At 36.2% G+C, this 25,407-nt stretch overlaps 2 protein-coding genes across 3 annotated transcripts in view; one reads left to right on the top strand and one right to left on the bottom strand.

Annotated features, from left to right (window-relative positions):
- LOC135211813 (uncharacterized) overlaps nucleotides 1-25,407 on the top strand; it is a 395,519-nt gene that overhangs the window by 111,610 nt on the left and 258,502 nt on the right. The gene's annotated exons all lie outside the window — the stretch shown is intronic.
- LOC135211896 (ankycorbin-like) overlaps nucleotides 14,232-25,407 on the bottom strand; it is a 71,178-nt gene continuing 60,002 nt past the window's right edge. Inside the window, exons 6-9 of one of the 2 annotated variants that reach the window (XM_064245124.1) lie at nucleotides 24,223-24,324; nucleotides 22,360-22,704; nucleotides 19,668-20,014; nucleotides 14,232-16,491 (exon numbers count right to left, since the gene is read on the bottom strand). In XM_064245124.1, the coding sequence (XP_064101194.1) occupies nucleotides 19,694-20,014; nucleotides 22,360-22,704; nucleotides 24,223-24,324 (768 nt within the window). In that variant the 3' untranslated portion in view covers nucleotides 14,232-16,491; nucleotides 19,668-19,693. The remainder of the gene's footprint in view (nucleotides 16,492-19,667; nucleotides 20,015-22,359; nucleotides 22,705-24,222; nucleotides 24,325-25,407) is intronic. The other variant, XM_064245125.1, reaches the window with a different exon arrangement.

Raw genomic sequence — 25,407 nt, 5'->3', positions numbered from 1 at the left:
ATATTTTGTCTACATGAATTAGTATAAATTATATAACACAGGCATATGTTGGCTATTCTACTGTAATTATGACATTGTAGTGGGTGTGGATGTGGTGTCAAGCTTGTCTGAAAGACTGGTGGACACTTAGCCTACCACTGACTTAGATATTTTGGGGGTATAGATGGATTTTGATGGTGTTAAATTTTTCTTTGGTAATGCAAGTTAATTTGTTTTTTGTGCAAGGTCTTGTGTGTTATGCGTAAGATACTTCAATTTTAAAAGAGTGATTTACAAATAAGATACAGTAATATATCCCGTACTTTTCAAGAGTCAGTGTTTTCTTATGGCAAGTGTTATTCTTCATGGGTGCTGTAACAGGTGGGACTGCACTGTATACTAACAGTAGTGGGTCAAGAACACCAGAGGTCACATTCCTTTAGTCACCATAGCGTCCAGCAAGAACTACTCTTGGCTATTTGTTAGTAAAAAAGTCAGTAAACACGCTCAGAAATATTCCCCTAACTCTCATTTGCCAGTTTAAAAACAATAGCCTCATGATTAGCACTTATAGGCAGTCTTGTGAACTTCATGAACAGAATCAGGTTGAAAGAAGAGCATCAAAAACACTTAAATGCACAAACAAAACTGCAAATGTACAAACCAAACTGCAAACTAAGAAATGAATGATTACCTTTAGCATTGGCCTTTAGATGTTTTTCACATCAGCTATTCCCTTAATCGTCATCATCATTATGGGAGGATTTTACCTTATACTACTACCTTATAAAGCTGAAAAGAGACTGCATTCTGTACTATTACCTTATAAAGCTGAAAAGAGACTGCATTCTGTGTTAAAACTTTCTTTATTATTGTGTAAAGGAATGGTATGGAATTTTCACACTTATAATTTCTGGTTCAATGTAGTCTTGTCAAATAGCCTTCACTGGAAGGAGCGTCAGGTCTTTCTTGTGACAGGAGACATGGAAAGAATGCCTTAGTGTTTTATGCTTCTACAGTAGTTACTTGTTTGGGTCTTGGCTTCAATGCCAGTTTTAAGTGTTCACTGATGACCATCTTCCAGCAAGCAAGACCTTTCCAGACTGCATGAACCTCAACAGGCTCACTTGAAGATGCCAACACAAGTAGAAAGGCTGTATTCATTGTGAGAACCAACAATGACATTTTGGAGTGGATTTTATAGCGACTGTAAGCCTCATGAGGACCAGTGGAAAGACCCAGTTAGGAAGTTTACTTGCCATTCAGCAAACTCTCATGTAGTACAGGATGAGCCCTCTCAACTCCAGTGAAGGACCCCATTTAGTTCGTAAATTCAAATATGTGCAAGATATAGGGTTGAGCTACAACTTCTGGCAGAGTGCATGGCAGAGATGGACTACCTCCTGTGTTTTTGGAAGAGAAGGAAGTTTGCAATCACTGGAATAAATGAAGTCTACTGAATTGATTCCCCATTCACTACACCAACTACAGAATCACTCCACCTGGCAAAGAGAGGTTGTGGTTTAAGTCTTAACTGAATCTTGAGGTGGTTGTGGTTGCACTGCCACCTTTGAAAAACTTCTGCGGCTGACACCTCACTGGATAACCTCCAATCATAACGCTTGAGCATCTTGAAGTTGCTGTAAACTCCAAAGAAGTGCAGTTGTTAGAGAAGCTTCTTCCAGGTTGGAGATTCCCGCGGTTGTCTGACAACATGGTTCGACATATTGCAGTCAGAGAGGAGATATGATAATTGTCTCGTTCTTGAATGCTTTGAGTTATACCAACATACCCGATTAGATCGATTGTTGGAAACAATATTCTAGCCTATGCCAAGGATAAAGCATCATGACAATTTCTGATTGCTGGGAATGATTTGGCTGAATAATGAACCAGAAGTATCTAGATCTTTGACGAACTGTTGTCTTCACTTATTTTTATTTTTATACTAGTACTGTATAACTGTTTGTAATTGAAAAAAAAAAAAATTTCATTTATTTCACAACTGACAGTGGTATGATATTGCAAGAGCTTTTGTCCGTGTTACAAATAGTTCCAGTTGAAAGAGTTTAATATTTATAATTACAGTAATGATTTGTACTGGTACTGTAAGTTTTAGCTGCACGTTTTTGTTAAAAAACTAAAAAAAACAAAAAAAGGGAAGGTTTAGGGGGGGGCCCCTTCATGGCTATTTACATTTTTTTTTTTTGGGTTCTTTTGTGGTAATTTGGTTTTTTTTTTTTTCTTTTTTTTTTTCAGCTTTTTCTCGTGTTCTTAGCTTTTCAATTAAGCAATTTTTAACATGAAGCTTGTACTTTCAGCTCGTTCACCTATACCAACCATCCAGAGGGAGGAACCTGAAAAAATTAAGATTTGGAGAGAAGAACAGCGTATACGCCTAGAACAGAAGGGTTAGTCGATTTATGTATTGTTAGTTATGTATTTTCAAGGTTAAATATACACTGATGTACATGTAAACTCATAATTTAATGTCTTATTTGTAACCGTTCACATTACATTACATTTCTCCTTTAGTGTAAATATAGACAGTAATATGGAAAGTTTCACTGAGAATTCAGAGTTGACATTTGTAAGCTGACTAACAAGAAGCTCCCACCCCCTCTTGAGAGAGAGAGAGTTTGGCAGATTTGATACTCTTAGTTAGCCTGCGCTTGAAGAGAATTGCTTAAAAAATATGTAATTTTATGTTTGCTAATAAAGTTTAAAAAGTACGTAATACTCGTGACACCAAACCTTGTTCTATTTTTAACCTGATCTAACTGTGCTAGAGTGATTTTCCCCATATGTAAAGACCTCAGGTTTGTTAGTTATGAAAAATACAAATTGATTAAAAATTTGTCATAATTTTCAAGAGAGCTCTTCAATGACAAGGTTGAATATTGAAGAATTGTGTTTAGGTTCATCTTGTATATTTTTTCCAGTGCATTTTTAAATATGCACAAATTCCGACTTAGTCATATACTAACCACGTAAACAAGTTCCTGTATTTTATACATAGGTATGCAGTAGAGTATCCTAGTAGTCAAGATTTCCTGTATTATGTATCATTATTTTTTATTTTCAGACATTGCAGAGGAAGAAAATAAGAATGAACTACGAGAAAAGGCAAAGAAGGAATTAGAAGAATGGTACAAACAGCATGAGGAACAGGTAGCTAAGACACGACAAGCTAACAGGTATGTTGTCAAAATTTTGTTTTTTGTTGTTATTTGGCCTTTTCAAGTACCATGTGCGTCATTTTCATTGTAATTGTAAGAATATTTTACTTATAATGTTGAAAATATTGCTTATAAATTGTCTATTTAATATTTGTGAATACTAATGCGTACGTATACAATACGGACAAAGAACAAAGACATTTAAAAAATTGTTAACAAAAAACCACTAATAGGCCTTTGCTTCGATTGTAAAGCTATTGCGTATTTGTTATTGCAGATGAACTGCTGTTAGTTTACAAAATTTCAAGGTGGTTGTTGGCAATTTTATCCATTGCCAGAAATTGTTTTTAGTTTTTTGTGACCCAATTCAATACACATTACCTTTCAGGGCACTAAAATATTTTGCCCAATTTATTAAGTTTGCAAAAATTTAAGTTTTAACAAGTTTAGTGTGATAAATTTTTACTCATTTTTGTGATGCATTACTAATGAAAGACCTCTGTATACATGTCGTAACTTTTAAGTAGCACCTAGTTTCCAAACTGTCCAGGTTCAAGTAACAGACTGTGAGCCACCCGTGTCTCTTGAGTTTTCTGAATCGCTCATTGCTTGGCTCATTGAGGACATTCCTGTCAGTTTTGCTTGGTTGATGTTTTCTTTGGCATTGAATTATAATTTACTTTTCATCATTTTTTAATTTTAATTTACTTTTCATCATTTTATCTTTAGGGGTAAATTTGTTTATACTGTCAAATCATCACATTTGTTAATTGATATGATATTTCTGGCTTTTATATGGTATATGTGAGTGAAGAGGAAGGTTACTTCCATTACTTGATTTTAAGCACTTACTTTTTCTTTGGCATACTGGAGTACAGACATTTCCATGCTGCTGGCCTTTTTTCACTAGCTTATGTTGAAGTATCTTCCCGCTCTGAATTGGTTTATGACTTAGGCTTTGTTTTTTTATTATTTTGATGATTGTGGTAAGGATAATTTGTGCTGATTGCCCTTCAAAGAAGAGTGAATAACTAAGAGATATTATTGTGGAAGTTTGTGAACATAGATCCAGATACTTGATGTTGTCTTTTAAGGTTTGCACACAGTTTTCCTCCTGCGTTGAACGTGCAGGTGAGTCTCCATCTCGGTAGAATAAGTTTAAGACATCCTAGGTTTAATCACTGTTGCCAGGGGTTGATGCCTGAGTTTTTTCCACCCTTGCCTCAGCTGCTGGGACAATTCCTGGATGTTCCCCTCTGTCTGGCATGTGGACATCCCCTGTAAGGTCAGTGACTGACTCTTCCCTTGCTCCCATCACTCCTGCTCTTGCGTTGCTGATGTCTCCATAAAGTCGTAGGGAGACTATGAAGTTGTTAAAAAAAAAATGCAGAAGTGCTAGTGTACCTTGTCTACTGTTTTATCCTCCTCTTTCTCACCTTATTCTCCTTGTCCATACCTGAGGAAATCCTGTACATGAAAGCTGTCCTTTACAAGTAGCCCCCCCCACTTTTCTCTGAAGGGGACAACCATTCCTGTGACTGTTTTCAGGTGTGCAGCAGTCGACCTGGTTTAGCTTACCCATGGCCAGTTCTCATTATTTGGAACCATCCCAGTACATCTATGGGTGCGTTTGTGTCCAGTCTCCCAATACTGGTACCATCCTTCGTATTACTACCACCTGGGATATCATGAACTGTACATATATCTATTCTTGTGCTCAGTACTGTTTCTGGCTGTACCAGGTCAGTTACAGCCCAGCACAGACATGGTAGTGCACAGGCCTACTGGACTACACACGAGTTCCAGCAGATATGAATCTTCAGCTGGGTCTAGTACCAAGGGCAAAGGAGTGGATCATATCTGGTTAACATTGATATCTTCTGACTACAGATCGTTGTGTGGTACTGCCCATGTAGGACATTCAGCTCCATGGTCCACTGAGAAGACCCTAGGTTTTGTTGGTTTTTCATTCTTCCAGCGTCATAAAATGTCTTTTTCAGTCTGTTTGGGCCAGAGGGTTTCCTGCTTATTGGCATTAACTAACTGAAATGCAGAGGCACTCTCAAGAGGTCATTTGACTCATCCATGAGTGCAGTGGCGTTTGATAAATGGCACCTGGTGGTGTTGATATAGCAAACCTTTGGTTCGGTTGTTGGGGAGGACTTATGGGAATGAAAATCATTATTTTCTTCTTAATTTTTATCATCCCTTTGAGGCAACATAAGATACAGTCTTTCATGGTCCTTAGATATATGGAACATGTATAGCAGGCTCCGTTTTCTAAGTAACATGTCACCCACGCAAATACAAGCGCCTGGTTCAACATTTTGTAGAATTCAGGCCTCCTAATACAACTAGTGTAGGTTGAGAGATTGTGGTTCCTTATCTGTTGGTATCCCTAAAACTTTTCAAAGGACCTGCAGCTATCAATCCGCTTTGTGGGTCATTCAGTAACTTAAGGTCTTTCCGAAACTGCAGTTTTGGCTGTATGTGAGTGATGGGTTTTTAGGGAAAAAGATCAAGTTTATGAAATAAAATGGTTTTTTAAATACAGACTTCTTTGTATAATTTATGCCTTCCTCCCAGCCCTCCATATCAAGTACTCATTTCCAGATGACACGAAAAAAATGAAGCAAGCAGTTAATGAGTATCTTAAGGTCTTAACTAGTTCATGCTTGGAAGGCTATTGCTCTTCTATTTGTTGGACAAGACAGTAGTAAGTCATGGCATTTGAAGACCACGAATATGGACCGTGTATACATATTGTGTTTGTCTTGAAAAAATCTATTTTGTTTTTATTCAGAAATTACATATTTTAGCTGTTGTGTAAACTAGTTAGAAATTCTTTCAAGAAAAAGTCATTGGTGGCTGTTCATGAGATTTTAAATATTTTCATGCCACAAGGGATGCTTGCAAGTAAGTGATGCTTGGTAATAATTTTTTACTAGAATTTCTGTCTTGAGCTTTTCAGTAGAAATATATTGAATGATCAGTACTACTGAGAGGGAGGTTGTAGTTAGTTATAAAAATGGCATTTCCTTTAATCTTGTGGACTGTGGATGTAGTCACAGAGAATGTGAAAATAATGTTTTTTTTTTATCTTAGATCAATTGTCACTTGGTATCAGAAGCATTGAAATTGTTGTTCCACTGATTTTTTTTATTCACCCTGCACAGTAGTTTATCATTATTTAAAAATAATGATATGGAAATGCAAAAAGAAGTTTCAAAATGCTGTTGTCTTAGAGATGCAAAATAGGGAACTATTTATACATGAAAATATTAAAAGTTGGCCATAGATTAGCCATACTTTTATTTTTTATTAAGTTGGTTCAGAAATGTAATATGTGGTAAGCAACTTGGGGTATGTGGCTTAAGTGTGAATAAATATTTGGAAGAACTAAAGAGCATCCCTTTAACACCAGCTACATTGTTGTTTGCAGTTTACTTCTTACTTTCTCTTTGGTCTCATCATATTTAACAGTCTAACCTCTAACTTGACTTAGTTCTAATTGTCAGTTTTGGTGGAAGCACAAATCCTTTTGATGGTGTTTTAAGAATTTTGAAATAGAATTGTGTTCTTATTAAAGCTTTATAATACAGTAACATTTACACTAGTTATTTGGAGAATACCACCAAGAAATATTATTGCTGATCTTTTGAGGGTAATGAATGCAGCTTTTGTTGTCCCTTGGGGTCTTTTACATATATATTACTTATACATTTAAGTGTCCTTGTGAGGGATTCATATTGCTTTTAATTCATAAAATGAACTAGCTTAGGTCAGCAGAGCCATATGCATTAGGGATCACACCCATTTGTTTCCCCTGGTTTGGTAATTGAGCAAGAGACCCTCTGAGGAGCAGATTGCACTTTTTTCTTTTGGGTACACATATAAGTACTGTTAGCAGTTTTGATTTAATAGTTTTGAAAGAGTTGAGTTCATATTTTGCATCTGTGTTGCACATTACTCTTTCATAATTGATATTTGCTGGTTGTTGTATTTTAGCACCGTAATAATAGAAAAGGAATCTAGTTTGAACAATGCATGAAATTTAAGTTCAAAAGTACATTTCATATAATTTTGGTGAGTTGGGTTTGTAATAAGATGAAAACCATACCCACTGTTATTATTTGTTGTACAAGATTTTATTCTAGTTTCCAAAGAGTACTCTCATTTGCATGTTCTCAAAACGTAGTAAAACCATGCAAAGTTGGGTAGCTGTATAAAAATAGAGGTAACCTCACTACCTTTATGGTGAATTGCTAGTTTGTAGAAATAGAATGGTTTGTAGAAACATTCGTATATTGTTAACAGTTTCCTTAAATAAATATTCAAACCATAGCTTTTTTTCATGTATTTTAGAATTATAACATTATTTAATTTGGCAGTTATGACATTATTTTATCAGGCAGTTATAAGAACTTTTGAGGTTTTAATTTTGTACTGTCACCAGTTAAGTATGCGTATAGGAGCTGAGTACATTAACAAAATAGTTTTTTCATAATCAATAAACTTGTTGAAATTTGTCTTCAAATTTTGAAATTTATCTCAAATTTTTCAGATCTGCAGAAAAGGAACTTGTCGCAGACACAGCAAAGATGGAGCCTGGGACAGAGTGGGAACGTATTGCCAAGCTTTGCGATTTTAACCCCAAGACAGCCAAATCTTCCAGGGATATTTCCCGTATGCGCTCCATTATCCTTCAAGTGAAGCAGAATCCTCCTATTAAAGCCTAATGATGTGAATAGCAAAGATTTTGTTAAAAGTCAGTACAGTATAGGGTTACCGTCTTGGTGATGAGAGAATTACCGTTGGAGTTTTTGAAAGATGGCCTCTTATTTCGAAGACTGAGTGAAAGTCGGTCGTGTAAATAACAAACTTGAAGGTTGTGTGCCACAGAAGACATTGCAAAAGAAGATTCAGCTTAGGTACAGTAGAATTTGTTAGCATACTGATAATGAATGTATTTACATCCCACATAGTTGAGGAATTCAGTGGCTTACAGAACATGGCTGCTCGTAAAGAATGCTGTTGCTATTTGAAAGCTGGTCTAATGTTATTTTTTTAAGTATATTATACTAAATTGTGGAAAGGAGGTCACACTAGATTGCTAACATGGCTTTAGGCTTCGAGATTTCATAACACATGATTTGATGCGATGCAGTGCAGTACTGCAGTTACTGTAATTTGGAATCGGATCATTGCCTGTTATAACTGCAGGGTGTTAGTGATAGATGTGCATGTCCTTTTCAAAGTAGCTTAGATGGTCTAATTTGTCGCTTATGACAATTTTTTTTTTATGTAATATATGAGATATATATGGAACGTTGTTGATAAAGATATGATATTCAGTAAATTTTTTATGGTTTCTACGTAGAGCCATCATTATTCTCAAAGTATTGGTATTCATATATTATAGAGTGCTTTTATGCATGAAAAATCATTGTTCATACATTCCTCATTATATGAAACAGTATAAGTAAATTAATATTAGTCTTTTCCTTTTTATTTTTATCCTGTTTGAAGTATTGAATAGATTTGAAGAAATAAAGTTTACTGTACAATAAAATTGTGTTTCGACCACAATATTCCATTCATATTATGAAGGGTCGACACTTGGAAACAAGTGATTTTGAATTACTGTTATCCTTTAGGCATGGAGGTGGTGTACAGTACTCTAAGAAATTCTTTCAGAATTCCCTTGATTAGTAGGAGAATCTCTGTGGAGGGTTAGTGTTATTTGTGCCCCTCGCATTGGTGCACAGTAGGAGTTATTACCTCTCACTGGTGCACTGTAGGAATTATTATAAGTGTTTGCTGCATCCCTTTGGCTCCTAGTTGCACCTGCTTTTACTTTTATCTCTGTTCGAACTCCTTTCTTAATTTCTGCTGTCTAAACTCTGACAATTACTTCCTAGTGCAATGTAGGTTTTCTACGATTTACACCTTTACGTCCCTACACTTCAGCTTTACTTTCAGTACTGAATGGCTAAAAGTGCCCCAGTTCTTGGCTTATCAGTCTAAATTTCATAATATCAAACATTCATTTTGGCCACATATCCGGGGGCAAATACAGTAGTGGTCCAGGTTCCTTGACCTCAAAACTAAGAGAAACTAATAAATTGTGAAATTTAGTTTGAAAGTCAAGCTCTAGGGTGCTTTTGGCCATTTAGCACTTCAAGATGTGAAAGGGGGAAGAAGTGGTTGGACAGCAAAATAAAGAGAGCTGAAGTACTAAATGATGTAAGTACAAGGATCAAAATGTGAAACTTGCAGAAAATGGCAGTTGCCAGTAGAAATAATAGGGATGTTGGACAGCAAGATGGAAGAAATGAAGGTAAAGTAGAAAGGTAAAAAGCAAGTGTAGCTCAGGGCTGAAAGCACCCTGCAAACACACACGAGTTAATGTCTACAGAGGACCCTGTGAGGTGCACTGATGACAACCCTCTTAGGGAAAATTTATTAAAACAAAAATCTCGTAATTTCCTGAAAATATCTCTAATTTCCTGAGAAGTACAAAGTTTATGTCCAACACAGGAAATGATATTCAAGCTGCATAACAACTGAATCAACCATTAAAGTTTGAAACTATTATTTTGAATATCTAGACATTAAGTACAAGAAACCAAAAGTGACAGTTCTCCAGCCATAGTATGGTCCATTATATCCAAGGGACGAGGAAAGTTGACCAGGGAAAAGCATATTACGGTACTAGAATAATTCAAATCGAGACAACATCCACGACCTAGAAGTACTGTATATTAAATAGTTCATCAGTAAAAGAAAAAGCCATGCCATTGCACTATATACTGCAAAAAATTAAGGGGACAAAATCTTCCATATATTAAATCTTGGTAAGCATAGAGTAGTACTCTCATTTGTATCTGAACCATTGCTGTGCGAGTTATGCTCCAAATTTGAAAACTGAAAAAATGTTGTAAAATGGTATGACCAGTGCATAAGGTTAGATTGCATGACAAACCTGACTTTCACTACCCCTTAATGCATAAACTATATTCTTTGGTATCATGCACAGTTCAAATAAAAAAGAATAAAGGCTGCTGATGACTAAAAAAATGTAGGGCAGCAAAAGAAACTAGTGGGATATTTGATACAAGGAAAAATCCCTTAAAACAGTGCTAAGAAATGTTTCACACAACACTGGTATTAGAAAACAAAATACAATCTTTCAGATATATACTCCAATTGCTATTGAATCAAATCAGTTTACCTTATCAAATATGGAACAACAAAATGAAAACCAATCTGTCAAACCTTGAATGACAAACAGCTTTAAACTTTTTCCTCGTGCAAAAAGAACTTGCCATCCTTCAGCTGAAAATAAACTTAAAAAAAACCAATACAGACAAAAGACTTGAAACAAAGACAATAAAGGAAAAATGTATTATGAAAGAAACGTACTGGGAGAAAAAATTTCATGTTAAAAGAACCACTGCAAAACTCCGGCAAATACAAATAGTACAGTACAGGCCAAACCCCGGGCTGCTTTGAGTTTTTGAGAAACATGCAGCAAAATAAAAAATATATATGATTCTTCATCTCAAGAAAGAAATTCACCAAATACTAATAAAAACTAAATGTAAATATAAATTTGTATGTACAATAGCCATAGCATACCTATTTTTATATCTTGGAAAAACTATATTACATGAAAAAAATGATCAAAATGAAAGGGAGACAAGTTTAAAAAATGAAGATATATAAGTCAAGTGACAAAAACTCTGAAGTAAAACACCTTAAGAGTGAAATCTAGGTTTAGGGCCTCCAACAAGGACTTGTATAGCACTTGAGTTAGGCAGCAAGAGAAGAGTCGCATCCTGCTCCAGAGGCCAAGAAACCTGAGTTAAGCATGATTGTTTGATGTCCTCATGAGCATGGGCAGCTCTGCAGAGGAAGATAGGTTCAAGCCCATCATCAGCCAGAATGCCTGGCTCAAAGCAGAGCGACAGCCTTTCATTAATGGACTGGGAGGAGCTCGTCTCGTTGAAGGTAGAATAGGAAATCTGAGATCACCTATACAATAGCTCAAACTGGAGACTGTTTACAAAACCAGTTTCAAAAGACAGCCCACTTTCAGTGTTATAAGTTGGCTGTGGACTACACAATCCTGCAAGAAAACTCCTCTTCCACAAGCTGCTGGATAATCTCCAACTGTGGAAGTTTGGGTTTTTACCTCCTGGTGGTACCTCAGGACTTGTGGCTCACAGAAACAATGGGGCCATGGAGAATCTCTTAGGGTACTTGACCAGATGACAAGGCATTTATTATTTACTACTGTTCATATCATCAGAAGAAGACATCGCTATGAAAACAACAGATGAGAAAGCAACATAAAATGAAATCGCCTTTAAAATAATATTCTGAAATAAAATTATTCCTATGTGGATAATCAACCAAGAAGTATATACTTTCTATGCGAATATTGGCGCAAGAAATATACTTTCTTCATCCTACAGATATCTAAGTACAGTAACTATATATTTGTGACATATGCTACCACTCCAAAGAAAAATAGTAGCAATGAAATACTAAGAGTAATCATGGACAGCTTTTATTAATATCTCTTAGGATGCATCCCTATATTTTAAATGTATGGTATAATGGTAGCCTACAGCATAAGGATTTCCAGGACAGGTTAGGGCAGTGGGATCAAGGAGGTAAAGTTATCACATGATATCTAGGCCTCCTATGTTAGATTGTACTAGGTTGCAACCCAATACTTGTTGAAATGCAGGTCAAATCATGTTGGAGGGGGTGGGGGGGTGGTTGGGTATGGTCATGTCATCCTAACATCAGTCAGGTAGGTTAGAATGTATTCCTGTCTTACACTCAGTGACATTTGGTGGCAGATTCAGGTTGGGTTGTGGGGACTAACAGGGAAGAGGGATTCCCCATCAGACTCAAGTGGAATGTGGAACATGTTCCTTAAAGATCCTTGTGCTTCCATGGTTTTCAATTCCCAAACGCAAAACGCAATCTAAACTGACAGAGCACTGCAGATTTCATAGCGGTAGTATTTATGATATATCCTAACCTGACCTACAAAGTAAGATAATAGCCTACCTTACCAGTCCATGGGACATCTTCAAATTAAACAAAATTATTATAAGTATAAGAGGCACTAAGAGCAGTATTTTCCATGGTTGAGATGGCAACTACTTAATGTAGGGTGGTGGTGTGATGTTACCAAAAACATTTCCACCAAACCTATATGATAGTAAATTTAAACTTCCCAATTACAATTACTGACAGCTCATAAATTTCACTAGGATGCATTAAGTCTCAACATAATGGTGTTCCTCTGGTTACCTATGTGTCAGTAGCTAAACAAAACCTAAGAAGTTTATCGACATGACAAATTTTCACTTTCAATACTCAATCGAGTCTCAGTCGAGACCAGTGACGACAGAGTCCAGACCCGGAAAACCCATTCAGAATTATTCAAGGATCCTAAAGTCTATGGCAATTACCAAGTAGCTTAAAAATACACGATGGTACTCCTACCGAGTATATAAAGATCAAAATACCATACCGTATCTGCCTGTGCAAGACGAACATTTAACAAGTAATGCTGGTTTTATAATGACGATAATTAATCAAATGGATAAATGCTCTACAATAAAATTATATCGTAAATACAACAGGGTGTAGGCCCATAATTATAGCTTCCTACAAATACCTCATTAATTCTACCTATACATATGACTTATTCCATTGTGGAAAAGTTGTTGCAATTACGTACTAAGGTAAAAAAAAAAATAATAAAATGGGTGGGGGAGGTACGTAGTACAGCTCCCAGGTCAGGGTCGGACCTTGCTCTCCTAGGTAAAGTTGAACATATATATATATATATATATATATATATATTATATATATATATATAATATACATATATATTACATATATCTATATATATATAAATATATATATATAATATATATATTACATATATATATATATATACTTATATATATTATAATATAGATTATAATATATATATGTCCAGCTTGACCTAGGAGAGCAAGGTCCGACCCTGACCTGGGAGCTGTACTACGTACCTCCCCCACCCATTTTATTATTTTTTTTTTTTACCTTAGTACGTAATTGCAACAACTTTTCCACTATGGGATAAGTCATATGTATAGGTAGAATTAATGAGGTATTTGTAGGAAGCTATAATTATGGGCCTACACCCTGTTGTATTTTCGATATAATTTTATTGTAGAGCATTTATCAATTTGATCAATTAACATCATTATAAAAACAGCATTATTTGTTAAATGTTCGTCTTGCACAGACAGATACGGTATGATATTTTGATCTTTATATGCTCGGTAGTACCATCGTGTATTTTTAAGCTACTTGGTAACTGCCATAGACTAGGATCCTTGAATAATTCCGTATGGGTTTTCCGGGTCTGTCGTCACTATATAGTCTCGATTGAGTATTGGAAGTGTAAATTTGTCATGTCGATAAACTTCTTAGTTTTTTTTTTTTTGGCTACTGACACATAGGTAACCAGAGGAACTCCATTATGTTGAGACTTAATGCATCCTAGTGAAATTTATGAGCTGTTAGTAATTGAAATAGGGAAGTTTATATTTAATCATATAGGTTTGGTGGAAATGCTTTTGGTAACATCACACCACCACCCTAAATTTAGTAGTTGCCATCTCAACCATGGAAAATACTGCTCTTAGTGCTTCTTATAATAACTATACTATATATATATATATATATATATATATATATATATATATATATATATATATATATATATATATATATAGTTATATTTGTGTGAAGTTAAAACAAATTAACACAGGTGACACGTCAAGAAACGAAAGTTCAGATCTTTCTATCAAACCAGTATCTAGATAACTAGATATTCATCTACAAATTTCTGATAAAGTTTGCATAGAAGATACTAAGTTGTTGTTATCGGTATTAACAAAAATACAGACTGAAGTTGGAAATTGTATAGACAATCCTCAATAGGCATAAGCTGACAAAATCAAAGTTGAAAACGGGTTCAATTATATAAAAGAGTAGGGTGTATTTTTATTATTTTTCAATAGTGTACAACATTTCCGAGTAATTGTTGCAAAACTATGATTTTTTTCATTACAAACTACGGTCTATGGCAATTATGTATGACAAAAAAAAAAATGTTATCTGAAAAAAGTAAGTCTTATTCAAACCATTTTATGGTAAAAACGTTCATCTCGTCATCTGCTCACACTTTGAAATATAGAAAAGAAAAAAGGACTAGGTAACTATATTCACTAAAACTGGATTACATTAAAAGGAAACTTTATCAAAACACTTTTAAGTACCTTTCCACACGTAGGCCTAAGTACACCAGGCACACTTACACTGTCCGATACCACTATAGGACGAGGAGGAGAGTTCACAGTTACTATTGATGGTTATTTGTCGAGGCAATGCCTTTACAACGGCGCCTCTTAATCTTGAGTTATTTTTAATTGTTGAGCTCTTTCATTCTTTTTCTGTTCAAAAAGACTGTTCACAGTCACTTGGTTGTCCTTCCACAGTAGTAGTACGTGTTGGCATTTGTCTTTGAAACGGCTATACACGAACACTATTCGAGGCAGTACTAATAGTAGTGGTAGCAGTACGTAGACGGGATTACTTATGTAACAGCCACATGACACTTTAAAACGGAGATTCACCAATCTCCCCCTTTTCTTTTTTCTTTTTCGTGAAAGATAAACTGGTTGGCTTCCTTCCAGTCCGTTCCAAAGTCACTTCTTGGTCTCACCTCTTCCAAAGAGAGACATGTCCATTTTCGTTTATATTCAGATACAAAACATAGAGCAAAAACAGAGGAAAGTCTTGAATGTGTCATGTTATCAGATTATGAATTCTGTCAAAATTTCTAGTACATTTACTAGAATCTTGATTTGTGTCGTCAAGTTGTATTGTGGAATAAGACGTTCATTCCATATACGGATGAAATTATGAATTGTTGAAAAAAATAGCCTGAATCTCTGACAAAATTTATAATCTGGGTGTATGTACACCAGGTGGAATAGGGCAGTAACCGAATTTCACCTGCCTGATCAAAGAGAATAACAGCAGTGTTTAGAGATTGTGTTAACTTATTCATAGACGAATTGCTTACATTATATTACAACCAACATCACAGCAACCACCGTTCGAGTTAATCAAAATTTTCTCTAACGAACTCTTCGCGCTCTGGTTAGGAGAAAACCCAGTTGTGAACGCGCCATAAGTCTTTCATACACTTGGTTAAATCTGGCAGTAATGTCAAGTTAAAATAAACTTTTCACATATAAGCCGGGCACAAAGATCTAGGCCTATTCCTGGTCCTTATTGGGTGGCTTAATAGTAGGTACCTACTAGTCGTATGAAATAGGCTTATATTAACTAAATCACAAAACATGAATGACAGTTGAGAAAACTCGATTTCCAAAGCTTGAAATATGATCCTTTCAGAGACAAACGACAGATGACCACAGGTAAGACTCCTTCCTCTCGTTTTCATGTTGATAAACGAAGAAGCTTCCAGTGACGGATCATAGTGACAAAGTTATAAATATCGACGGTTTTCAATACATAAATGAAGCGAGTTACGATGCCGGTATCAGCACTTGTCAATTATCTTCGTTTGTGCAGACCATAAAAAATAACGAATGAATTATTCTTATATAAAAACTTCTTAAAAATGGCAGCAATACAGTCATAGCTCATAAGCCAGAAGGGATTTCAAAATACTTACAGTAATGTTGCACTAATCCGCCTCATCCGATTTAAAATGAGTCTAAATGTCACTTATGCAAAAAGTACGAACGCGTCACATTAATCACTGGATTCGACATGCATCATAGCTTTGTAGGCAATAAAGAAAAAATGGACGCTATACCATGTGACTTACTTTGGAAAATCAGCAAGGTCATTACAAAATCGGATATGACACTTTAATATCAAATATTGAAGTGGACCTATACAAGACTACGCAAGAAGCGCAATTTGAACTCAAATTTCTGCCTTTCTATTTGCCAACCCAAAGACTCCATAATATCCCTAGAGTTCATGCCCCGAGAGAGAGAGAGAGAGAGAGAGAGAGAGAGAGAGAGAGAGAGAGAGAGAGAGAGAGAGAGAGACTTACTTCTTACGGTAAATTGAAAAGAAATATGAGTCTAGGGTAAAACAACGAAGGATATCTAGTCCATTATAAAAATATCTTTTCCTTAAACTCTTGAGTACTGCAATAAAAGGTAGTTTCTTCATTCTCTTACGAACGTCTTTGTTCACGGGTTCCCATCTGCAAATAAAAGTATACTTTGATGGTAATGAAGGTTAAAGAAGCATGTTTGTTATATATATATATATATATATTATATATATATATATATATATATATATATATATATATATATATAGACGCAATATAAAAACACCGTATAGTGCTCCTAAGAAATCAATAGAAGGATCCACAGTAATATCCTTGTTTATCAAGATAAAATATATTTATGGAAATATATACAAAGCTTAAAGCTTTCGTCCATCCTCCTGTGGACTTGATCACTAAGTAAATGAGACATGGTATTGGTGAAGAATTCCAAATAAACATAAACAAACAGACAACAAAAATTTAACAAGGTTAAAAATGCGAACAAGTCATTGGGTCGTATTCCTTTCCATAATTCGCTGTGATCTTCGAGGCGGGACAATGCGTTGGTCTTCTTCCTGAATGACATCTTGAGGGTCGTTAGCCAAAAAGGTAGTTTGTAGATCAGACTCTGGAACGGGCGAAGGGTGGTTATCCACATTATCAAATTGAAGGAGGCTGAACACATTTCTGAAGTTCTTAATTCCGGCTCTTTTACAAATTTCTTCACTCAAAAGTAAATTGTTATGTATTCCAGTATTCCCCTCAAAGGTGTCATTCAAAGTGATGAGAGCTCCTTCCACAATTCTCCTAGTGGTCCTATCCGCACTCTTATAAATAACTTTTCCTCCCTTGAAGTCGATGGCATGATCCGAATCCCAAGTATGCTTGGCAATGGCGCTGTTAACGTTGCCCAAACGGCAAGCTGCAATATGTTCCCGTTTCCTCTGGTCAAGGGAACGACCGCTTTCACCAATATAGCATTTGTCACAATTTTGACATCCTATATATAGCATAGACTCCAACATCGGTGTTTGGTGTTCTGCAACTGTTTTGGATAATTTTCTTTTTAAAAGTATTAGGGTATTGGAAAACTACGGTATACCCATGTCTTTCTTTTCTAAGATTATTAGAGACTTTTTTCAGGTCATGATTATACGGAAGGGGAAGGCATTTAAAATTAGCAGTGGAACAGCATTCCCCTGAATTATAAATCATTCTTCTGTCTCTAGAAAGACATCTGTCGATAAAAAAACTTGGGGTAACATAACTTTTTGAAACTCGTAGTCAAGAATTCAATTTCCTGGTCAATGAAACTAGGGTCACAAACTCGAAAAGCTCTAAAAAACAAATTGGTCAGAACGTTGCGTTTGATTTTCTCGTCATGGTAGGAATAAAAATGTATGTACGTATTTGTGTGAGTACTTTTCCTGAAAACAGAGAATTTAAAAGACTTATTTACATCATCCCGGTGAACAACCAAGTCTAAAAAGGGCAGACGCTTATCGACTTCCCTTTCCACTGTAAACGTGATGGATGGAAGAAAACTATTCAGTTGTAAAAGAAACTGATCAAAACTTTCGGCATCGTCCTTATAAACAATAAAGATATCGTCAACATATCTTACCCATATAAAAGGTTTCAAATCATCCGGAAGTTTGTCCACAAAAAGTATTTCAAAAAATTCCATACAAAGATTAGCTAAAACAGGCGACAACGAGGATCCCATAGCAACCCCTGCTTTTTATTGATAGAAATCTCCTTCAAACTCAATTATGATGGATTCTACACACGTCTTTATAAGCTCACAAAATTTATTAATATGAATAGGTGGCGTGAATTTTCCTTCTTCGGCAATTTTGATCAGATTAGTTAGAACAAAGTCAAGAGGCACATTAGTGAATAAGGAGACGATGTCCAGGCTATACATAATTCCATCCAAATTTTTACCCATAATTCTATCCATGAAATCAAGATTATGTTTCAGATGGGAGCTTGCTATATTACCCACCAAGCCACCCAAAACCTCTGCCAACCAAGAGGTCAAATCAGCCTGAGGAGTATTGCAGTTTGCTACAATGGGCCTCAAAAGGATGCCCTCCTAGTGGATTTTTGGAAGACCATAGAAATAACTAAACGAGGGTAGTTTTCTTGTCAATTTACTGAGAATAACCTCTTTAATTTCTCTGGTAATGTTACCTTTCATAATGTCCTTAATTTTCTTGTTAAATGTGGACTGAATGCCTTCCCCTTCCGTATAATCATGACCTGAAAAAAGTTTCTAATAATCTTAGAAAAGAAAGACATGGGTATACCGTAGTTTTTCAATACCCTAATACTTTTAAAAAGAAAATTATCCAAAACAGTTGCAGAAAACCAAACACCGATGTTGGAGTCTATGCTATAGGATGTCAAAATTGTGACAAATGCTATACTGGTGAAAGCGGTCGTTCCCCTGACCAGAGGAAACGGGAACATATTGCAGCTTGCCGTTTGGGCAACGTTAACAGCGCCATTGCCAAGCATACTTGGGATTCGGATCATGCCATCGACTTCAAGGGAGGAAAAGTTATTTATAAGAGTGCGGATAGGACCACTAGGAGAATTGTGGAAGGAGCTCTCATCACTTTGAATGACACCTTTGAGGGGAATACTGGAATACAGAACAATTTACTTTTGAGTGAAGAAATTTGTAAAAGGGCCAGAATTAAGAACTTCAGAAATGTGTACAGCCTCTTCAATCTGATAATGTGGATAACCACCCTTCGCCCGTTCCAGAGTCTGATCTACAAACTACCTTTTTGGCTAACAACCCTCAAGATGTCATTCAGGAAGAAGACCAGCGCTTTGTCCCGCCTCGAAGATCACAGCGAATTATGGAAAGGAATACGACCCAATGACTTGTTCGCATTTTTAACCTTGTTAAATTTTTGTTGTCTGTTTGTTTATGTTTATTTGGAATTCTTCACCAATACCATGTCTCATTTACTTAGTGATCAAGTCCACAGGAGGATGGACGAAAGCTTTAAGCTTTGTATATATTTCCATAAATATATTTTATCTTGATAAACAAGGATATTACTGTGGATCCTTCTATTGATATATATAGACATAGTGAGGTGACTCGACATGGTTTTGAAGTACTCGTCTGTGATATTTCACACTAGAGTTAAAGACTTTTAAAGCTTCTGTAGATAGCCTGGGGCTTATATAAAGTGTACAAATTAACTTAAAGATTAAGCCAAACCTTAGGGCGGGAAAATAATGGCAAAAAAAACTGACAAACGTATCCGCATTTGCTTATGAGTCCAGAGAATCTTCTGCCGTACCTGGTGAGAATAACCCACATTCGAGACTAATCGGCATTTTCCTCGTTGTCTTTCTTGCCCTTTGCGTCTTCATCTTCCCCCTCACCATCGGCTGCTGGCCCTTCTTCGCCACCCTCTTCGTCAGCTGCCTCTCCTTCACCACCATTAGTACCTTCCTCTCCACCACCTTCTCCTCCATCTTCGCCAGCATCGTCCTCTGCGCCACCTTCCTCGGCTCCGTCCGCCCCGCCATTTTCACCCTCTCCGTTCTCCCCTTCGCCTCCCTCGTTTTCCCCGCCGTCGGCGTTTTCCTCGCCCCCTTCGCCATCTTCTCTCTGTTCGGCGTCTCCGTCAGCGGCTGCCTCCCCCTGGAAGAGATTGATGACGAAATTAATCTAGGATAATGACAGAAACTCAACCGTCATCATGTGGTGGTTAGGCCTAAGCCAAGTGTACGTGCGATGACTGAGACTAGTAGATGCTGCTGGCTGACCGAAGTCTTTTAAAACGGCACTGTGGGAAGCGTTTCCAGGAAACTCGGTCTATGAATAGAAAGCTATAACAGTTAAGGTTATTTCCATTTACTTGAGGAGGTGGTTAGAGAGACCAACGGTACCAAGAAAATTTTAAAATATAATTTGCATGCCCAGGAGTTTCCAGGTATTTCCAAGCCGTGGGTTACCGAACTGTAGCTTAAGGTCTTTGGTCATTCAAGCTAATTTCTGTAGGTTAATCAATTAGATAATAGTTTAGGGCGTTTTAAAGAGACAGACTGCTAAAGGGAAGGCAGTTATGTGAAATTTTCTAATAGGAAAGCCCAAGTTCTTTGCTAAAGCCTACGTCTACATGATAACACACAAACCTACACAGCTCAGAGAAATCACTATAAGGAGAGAGAGAGAGAGAGAGAGAGAGAGAGAGAGAGAGAGAGAGAGAGAGAGAGAGAGAGAGAGAGAGCCAAACTGCACTAGCTATGACTACCAAAAGCTAGATATAATATGGTAGAGAGCAGACATCGCTAGTAGATATAAACAATATTAATTTTCTAATTACCAGATCAGCCAAAAGGAGTGACAATAAATACTGGGAAACTTCCAAAATAACCCTTCTTTTCATATCATACCAAGAAATCATTTAATTCCTAACTAACTACACATCGTCATTCCAACTCATCCAAAGGTAACCTAGAATATTCGTTAATCACAATCTTAGAAAATTAAACATATATGAGCTAGTCTAAGTGAATCTTTCCACCAATTTTAATTTCATCTCGCCATGTAAGCACCAATAAATGATTTATTGTAACCTTCAATTTTACTGCAGTGTATGGTGTAAAAAGTAGCCGTTTTTATTATCGTGTGAACCAGAGCAGAGTAACGGAATATGGTACTACACCAGAGTTGATTGCCACCAACCACCTCCGGGATCTTGTGAGAGGTAGTACTACGAATTCTCACTTAGCTTTTGGTGTTTTCAAGTTTAGAAATTTTTCTATACTACCTAGGAAAGTTGAAATCGATAATAGACACTGCGCTCGTACGGATATTACATGACGGCGTTCAAATTAATATTGGCGGAAAGAGGAGAGATAAGACAGCAAGTGACCAAGAATCAGCATTATACTTCAGTGACGAACAAAAAAGTTTGCGAAAAGGAAACACAATCTTAAATAAAAAATATTATCTACGCTAAGGTGTAAAACGTAAAAAAGCCGTGTCGTAGTTATATATTACAAAATATTTAAAAAAAGAAGCAAATGGCGTCATTTATAGTTCTTCAAAAGAACAAAAAACAAAAAGTGAGTAGCAATGAGTCTTCAGAGAATGCATTAGAAGCTGAAAATCTGGCAGACAGTACCTTGCGCCAGACGGCCAGTTGCCTTAGGGGTTAACTACAGTGTAGACTTTTAAAAACTGGCCCCAGTCTCTCAGTAAGGACTTGGGCAATTAGACAGATCTTTTTCTTTACAGAAACTCTGTAGGTAAGCAGGAGAAAGCACATGAGTGAGCGCCTAGTATAACCACAGCTAACGCTAGGAACGATACTCAGTGACTCCATGACAGGTTTTTAGGAAACAGTTGTTCTTGCTGATTTCAAATGGTTTCTTTAGGAATAAGTGTTTTTTTACAAGTAATAAAGTGATTTAGATAAATGACTTGATCTACAGGAGACTCTATGGACGTTCAAAGGCCATATATATATGTGTATATATATATGTGTATGTATATATATATATATATAGATATGTATATATATATGTATATATATATATACTATATATAATATATATATCTATATATATATATTATATATATATATATCAGCTAGTGTCTTCTACAGGAAGTGTTGACCCACTTTGGGTAAATGCGTTCTGTAGCGGGTAAATTTTAGTCAAGCAAGGTTACTTCAGGGGAGGAAACATTATTGTGATTTTGCTGGTAAAGTGTTTTGTCTCATCAACAAGAAAGTGCTTAGTTTTGACGAACAGGCTCTACTCAGTGAAAGAACATTGCTGTCTTAACATCATGACAAACATTTTAAGTGATTTGTTTTTCAGTGAGAAAAATATAGACCACCGTTGCAACCGAACATTTACGTATATATAAAATGACAATAAAATTCAGATTTAACACCGGTGAGAGAAAAGGACACTGGAACAGATATGGACTACAGGACTTCCAAAGGACCTCTCCCCCCGTGGTGAGCAACTTACTTCGCCGCCTTCGTCGGCGTTGGCCGCCTCACCGGCCGCTTCGTCCGCCGCCTCGCCCACATCTTCGGCGCCGTCCCCGTCTTCTCGGGCGGCTTCTCCGTCGCCCTCTTGCTCCTCCTCCTTGCCCTGGGAGGCTTCCTCATTCAGTTTATTATTTAAAGCTTCCATTTCGTTTACCTGATTCTCTTCGCTGGCGACGGCGTTCTCCTCTTTGTGCTGGTTCACCTTCTCGAGGATCTTTTCCTCGATACTCATGTACCGGTTGCGGGTGGCCCAGGTCAGGAAGTCGATGCTTTCGCCGCTGGCGCTGACCGGAATCATTAGGCCCACCGGGTTGGCGTCGGCCTGGGGTTCAGAAGGGAGGGAGATGTTAAAGGGGAGGTCTAGGGCTCTTCAAGGATTCGTATCGGCCTAGTGCTCAGAAAGGAAGCAAATTTTAAAAGATGAGTCTAGGTATTTTGAAAGGATAGGTCAACGTGTTTTAAAGGATAGGTCCAGTAACTACCCACATTTATGAAAGTCGTTCAACTTTTATGTATTATAACAAATGTTATCTTTCACAAACGTTATCTAGAAAGGTTCAAGAGAGTAAGAAATTGAAAGGTAACTGAAAGTAGACGTAATATCAGATGAGGTATGATAAATAAATAAATAAATAAATAAAACAGTACCGTAACTTACAATCGATACCTATGACCTGATTTCAAACTGAGAGAGAGAGAGAGAGAGAGAGAGAGAGAGAGAGAGAGAGAGAGAGAGAGAGAGAGAGAGTAAACTTATAATACAATACGAGAGGTTTAGTGATGCCATGCAGGCTTATACAACATTCTTATTCAGTTTTAAATCAATCCACCTGGATTAAGGATTCACTCACGTAGGTGAGCTGAAACTCTGAATTGTGATTGACGGATAAATCTCCGCTCGGAGATCGAAGCTACAATTTGCATGTTGGCAGCAACAGGAGCATGGCACGTATCATACTTTCCGCGTATAATTTGGAGGCGAACTGGGACCAAGTAATAGCCACAATTTCCTCTAAAACAACCAAGCTTACAAGGTACAATTCCAGGAAGATCTTACTTCTCTCAGTTTGCATGTATGAAATACTAGTCTCATTTGAAACTTAACAAACTAAACTACTTTTAAAAGTCTCATGTGAAGCTACAATACTTTTGAAATAGTCTCGTATGAAACTCAACAAAGTCAAATACTCTTAAAATAGTCTCATATGAGGCTAAAGTACTTTTGAAATAGTCTCGCATGAAGCTAAACTCGTTATAAAATAAGTCTCATATGAAGCTAAAGTACTTTTGAAATAGTCTCATATGAAACTTTACTGCTTTTTAAAAATAGTCTCATATGAAACTAAACTTTTGATATAGACTCACGAGAAACAACATTTTTGGAAATAGTCTCATATGAAGCTAAAGTACTTTTGAAATAGTCTCATATGAAACAAAACATACTAATCTATTCTTAAAAGTCTCGTGTGAAGCTAAATTACTTTTGAAATCGTCTCATATGAAGCTAAACTTCTTTGAAAATGGACCTGTGAGATCTATGTTACCAGACTGCGAGTTCAGCGCACAATTCAACCTTAAGAGCAGGAGCTACATTTACGCGGAAAAAATCATTTATTTAAAAACTGACATTGGAAAAGACTCTTCTCTAATTCTTTAGAAAAATTCAATACTTACCATCTCAATAGAAACCTAAATTATCTATGATAACTTAATAAATAAACCCTAGACTTATTGTGGAAGAAGAAGAAGAAGAAAAAGAAGAAGAAGAAGAATGGCCCAGACGAAAACAAAAGACAGATGGACGAAACGGAGCTGCCGAAGAGAACGCGCCCAAGATTACCATGAGAAGGATGTTGACGGCCGCTACGTTATTAGTCCTTGCAGCCGTGACCAATGGGGCTTCCATGGACGTGCCTTCCTTGACGTTGACGCAAGCACCCTCCTGCAAGGGAAGACAGGAATGATTATAAGCAATTCTCGCTGATGACGACATTTGTGGATCAAGTATATTACGTCTTTAGACGCTTACTGAATCTGGTTTACGTTACAGGAATTAGGTAAGGCTCAATTTTTACATCAGCTAAGAGACAGAGTAATCATTACTCACCTTTCACATCTATTCATATTTAGCATCTATATTAATTTACCTTTAACAATTAGACAGTTTATGGATTTTGCAGTTTACACCTACTTTATTTCAATTTTAACTAATCATGAGTTTTATTCAATTTGTCATTTATTATTATTTTTGGTATTACACCAAAAAAAATGTTTTCCTAATAATTTCTTGTCTCAAGTGAAAATACTTTTATGACTTTTATTATGAATAAAATAGTATGAAAAATACATAAATCAATGTCCATTTCTTTCGGGGTTTTTATCTTGCTAATGACTCAACAGGTCTTCTAACTGAAGAAGACCCATATAAAATAAATATTTTCTTCGACAACAGGCCTATTCATTAATCGTGGTATACACACACAAATGTATATATATATATATATATATATATATATATATATATATATATATGCAGACCATCTACAAATATCTGAAAATATATGCGCAAGATTTATTATAGACCAAACGAGCTTCAGCAATTTCTCTAGTTAGTCGAAATGTTCAACTGATGTCGAATCATACTAAATCCATCTATATACAATAACAAAACCAACATTAAACAACAACAACAACAACAATAATAATAATAATAAAATAATAATAATAATAATAATAATAATAATAATAATAATAATAATAATAATAATAATAATAATAAACACCGACTAGAATACTTGAACAAAGACTTCAGGGAGACTTGTCGATAAACTCTACGGACCACACACTCAATTTTTCACTACCTTTCCCTCTTGTACGGACTACATGCAGGATCAATATCTGCCGATATATTTTTCTCTCTACCAAAATATGAGGGTTGAGCAATTAAAAAAAAAAAAAAAAAATAATTATTGCCCAATATTAACATTTATGAAAAAGAATTATGCAGAAAACCTGAGGGCATAAT

Source organism: Macrobrachium nipponense, chromosome 40 (genome assembly GCF_015104395.2).
Source record: "Macrobrachium nipponense isolate FS-2020 chromosome 40, ASM1510439v2, whole genome shotgun sequence".
NCBI classification, from domain to species: Eukaryota; Metazoa; Arthropoda; class Malacostraca; order Decapoda; family Palaemonidae; genus Macrobrachium; species Macrobrachium nipponense.
Note: the sequence above shows the minus strand (reverse complement) of the source record. Positions and strands in the feature narration are given on the sequence as shown.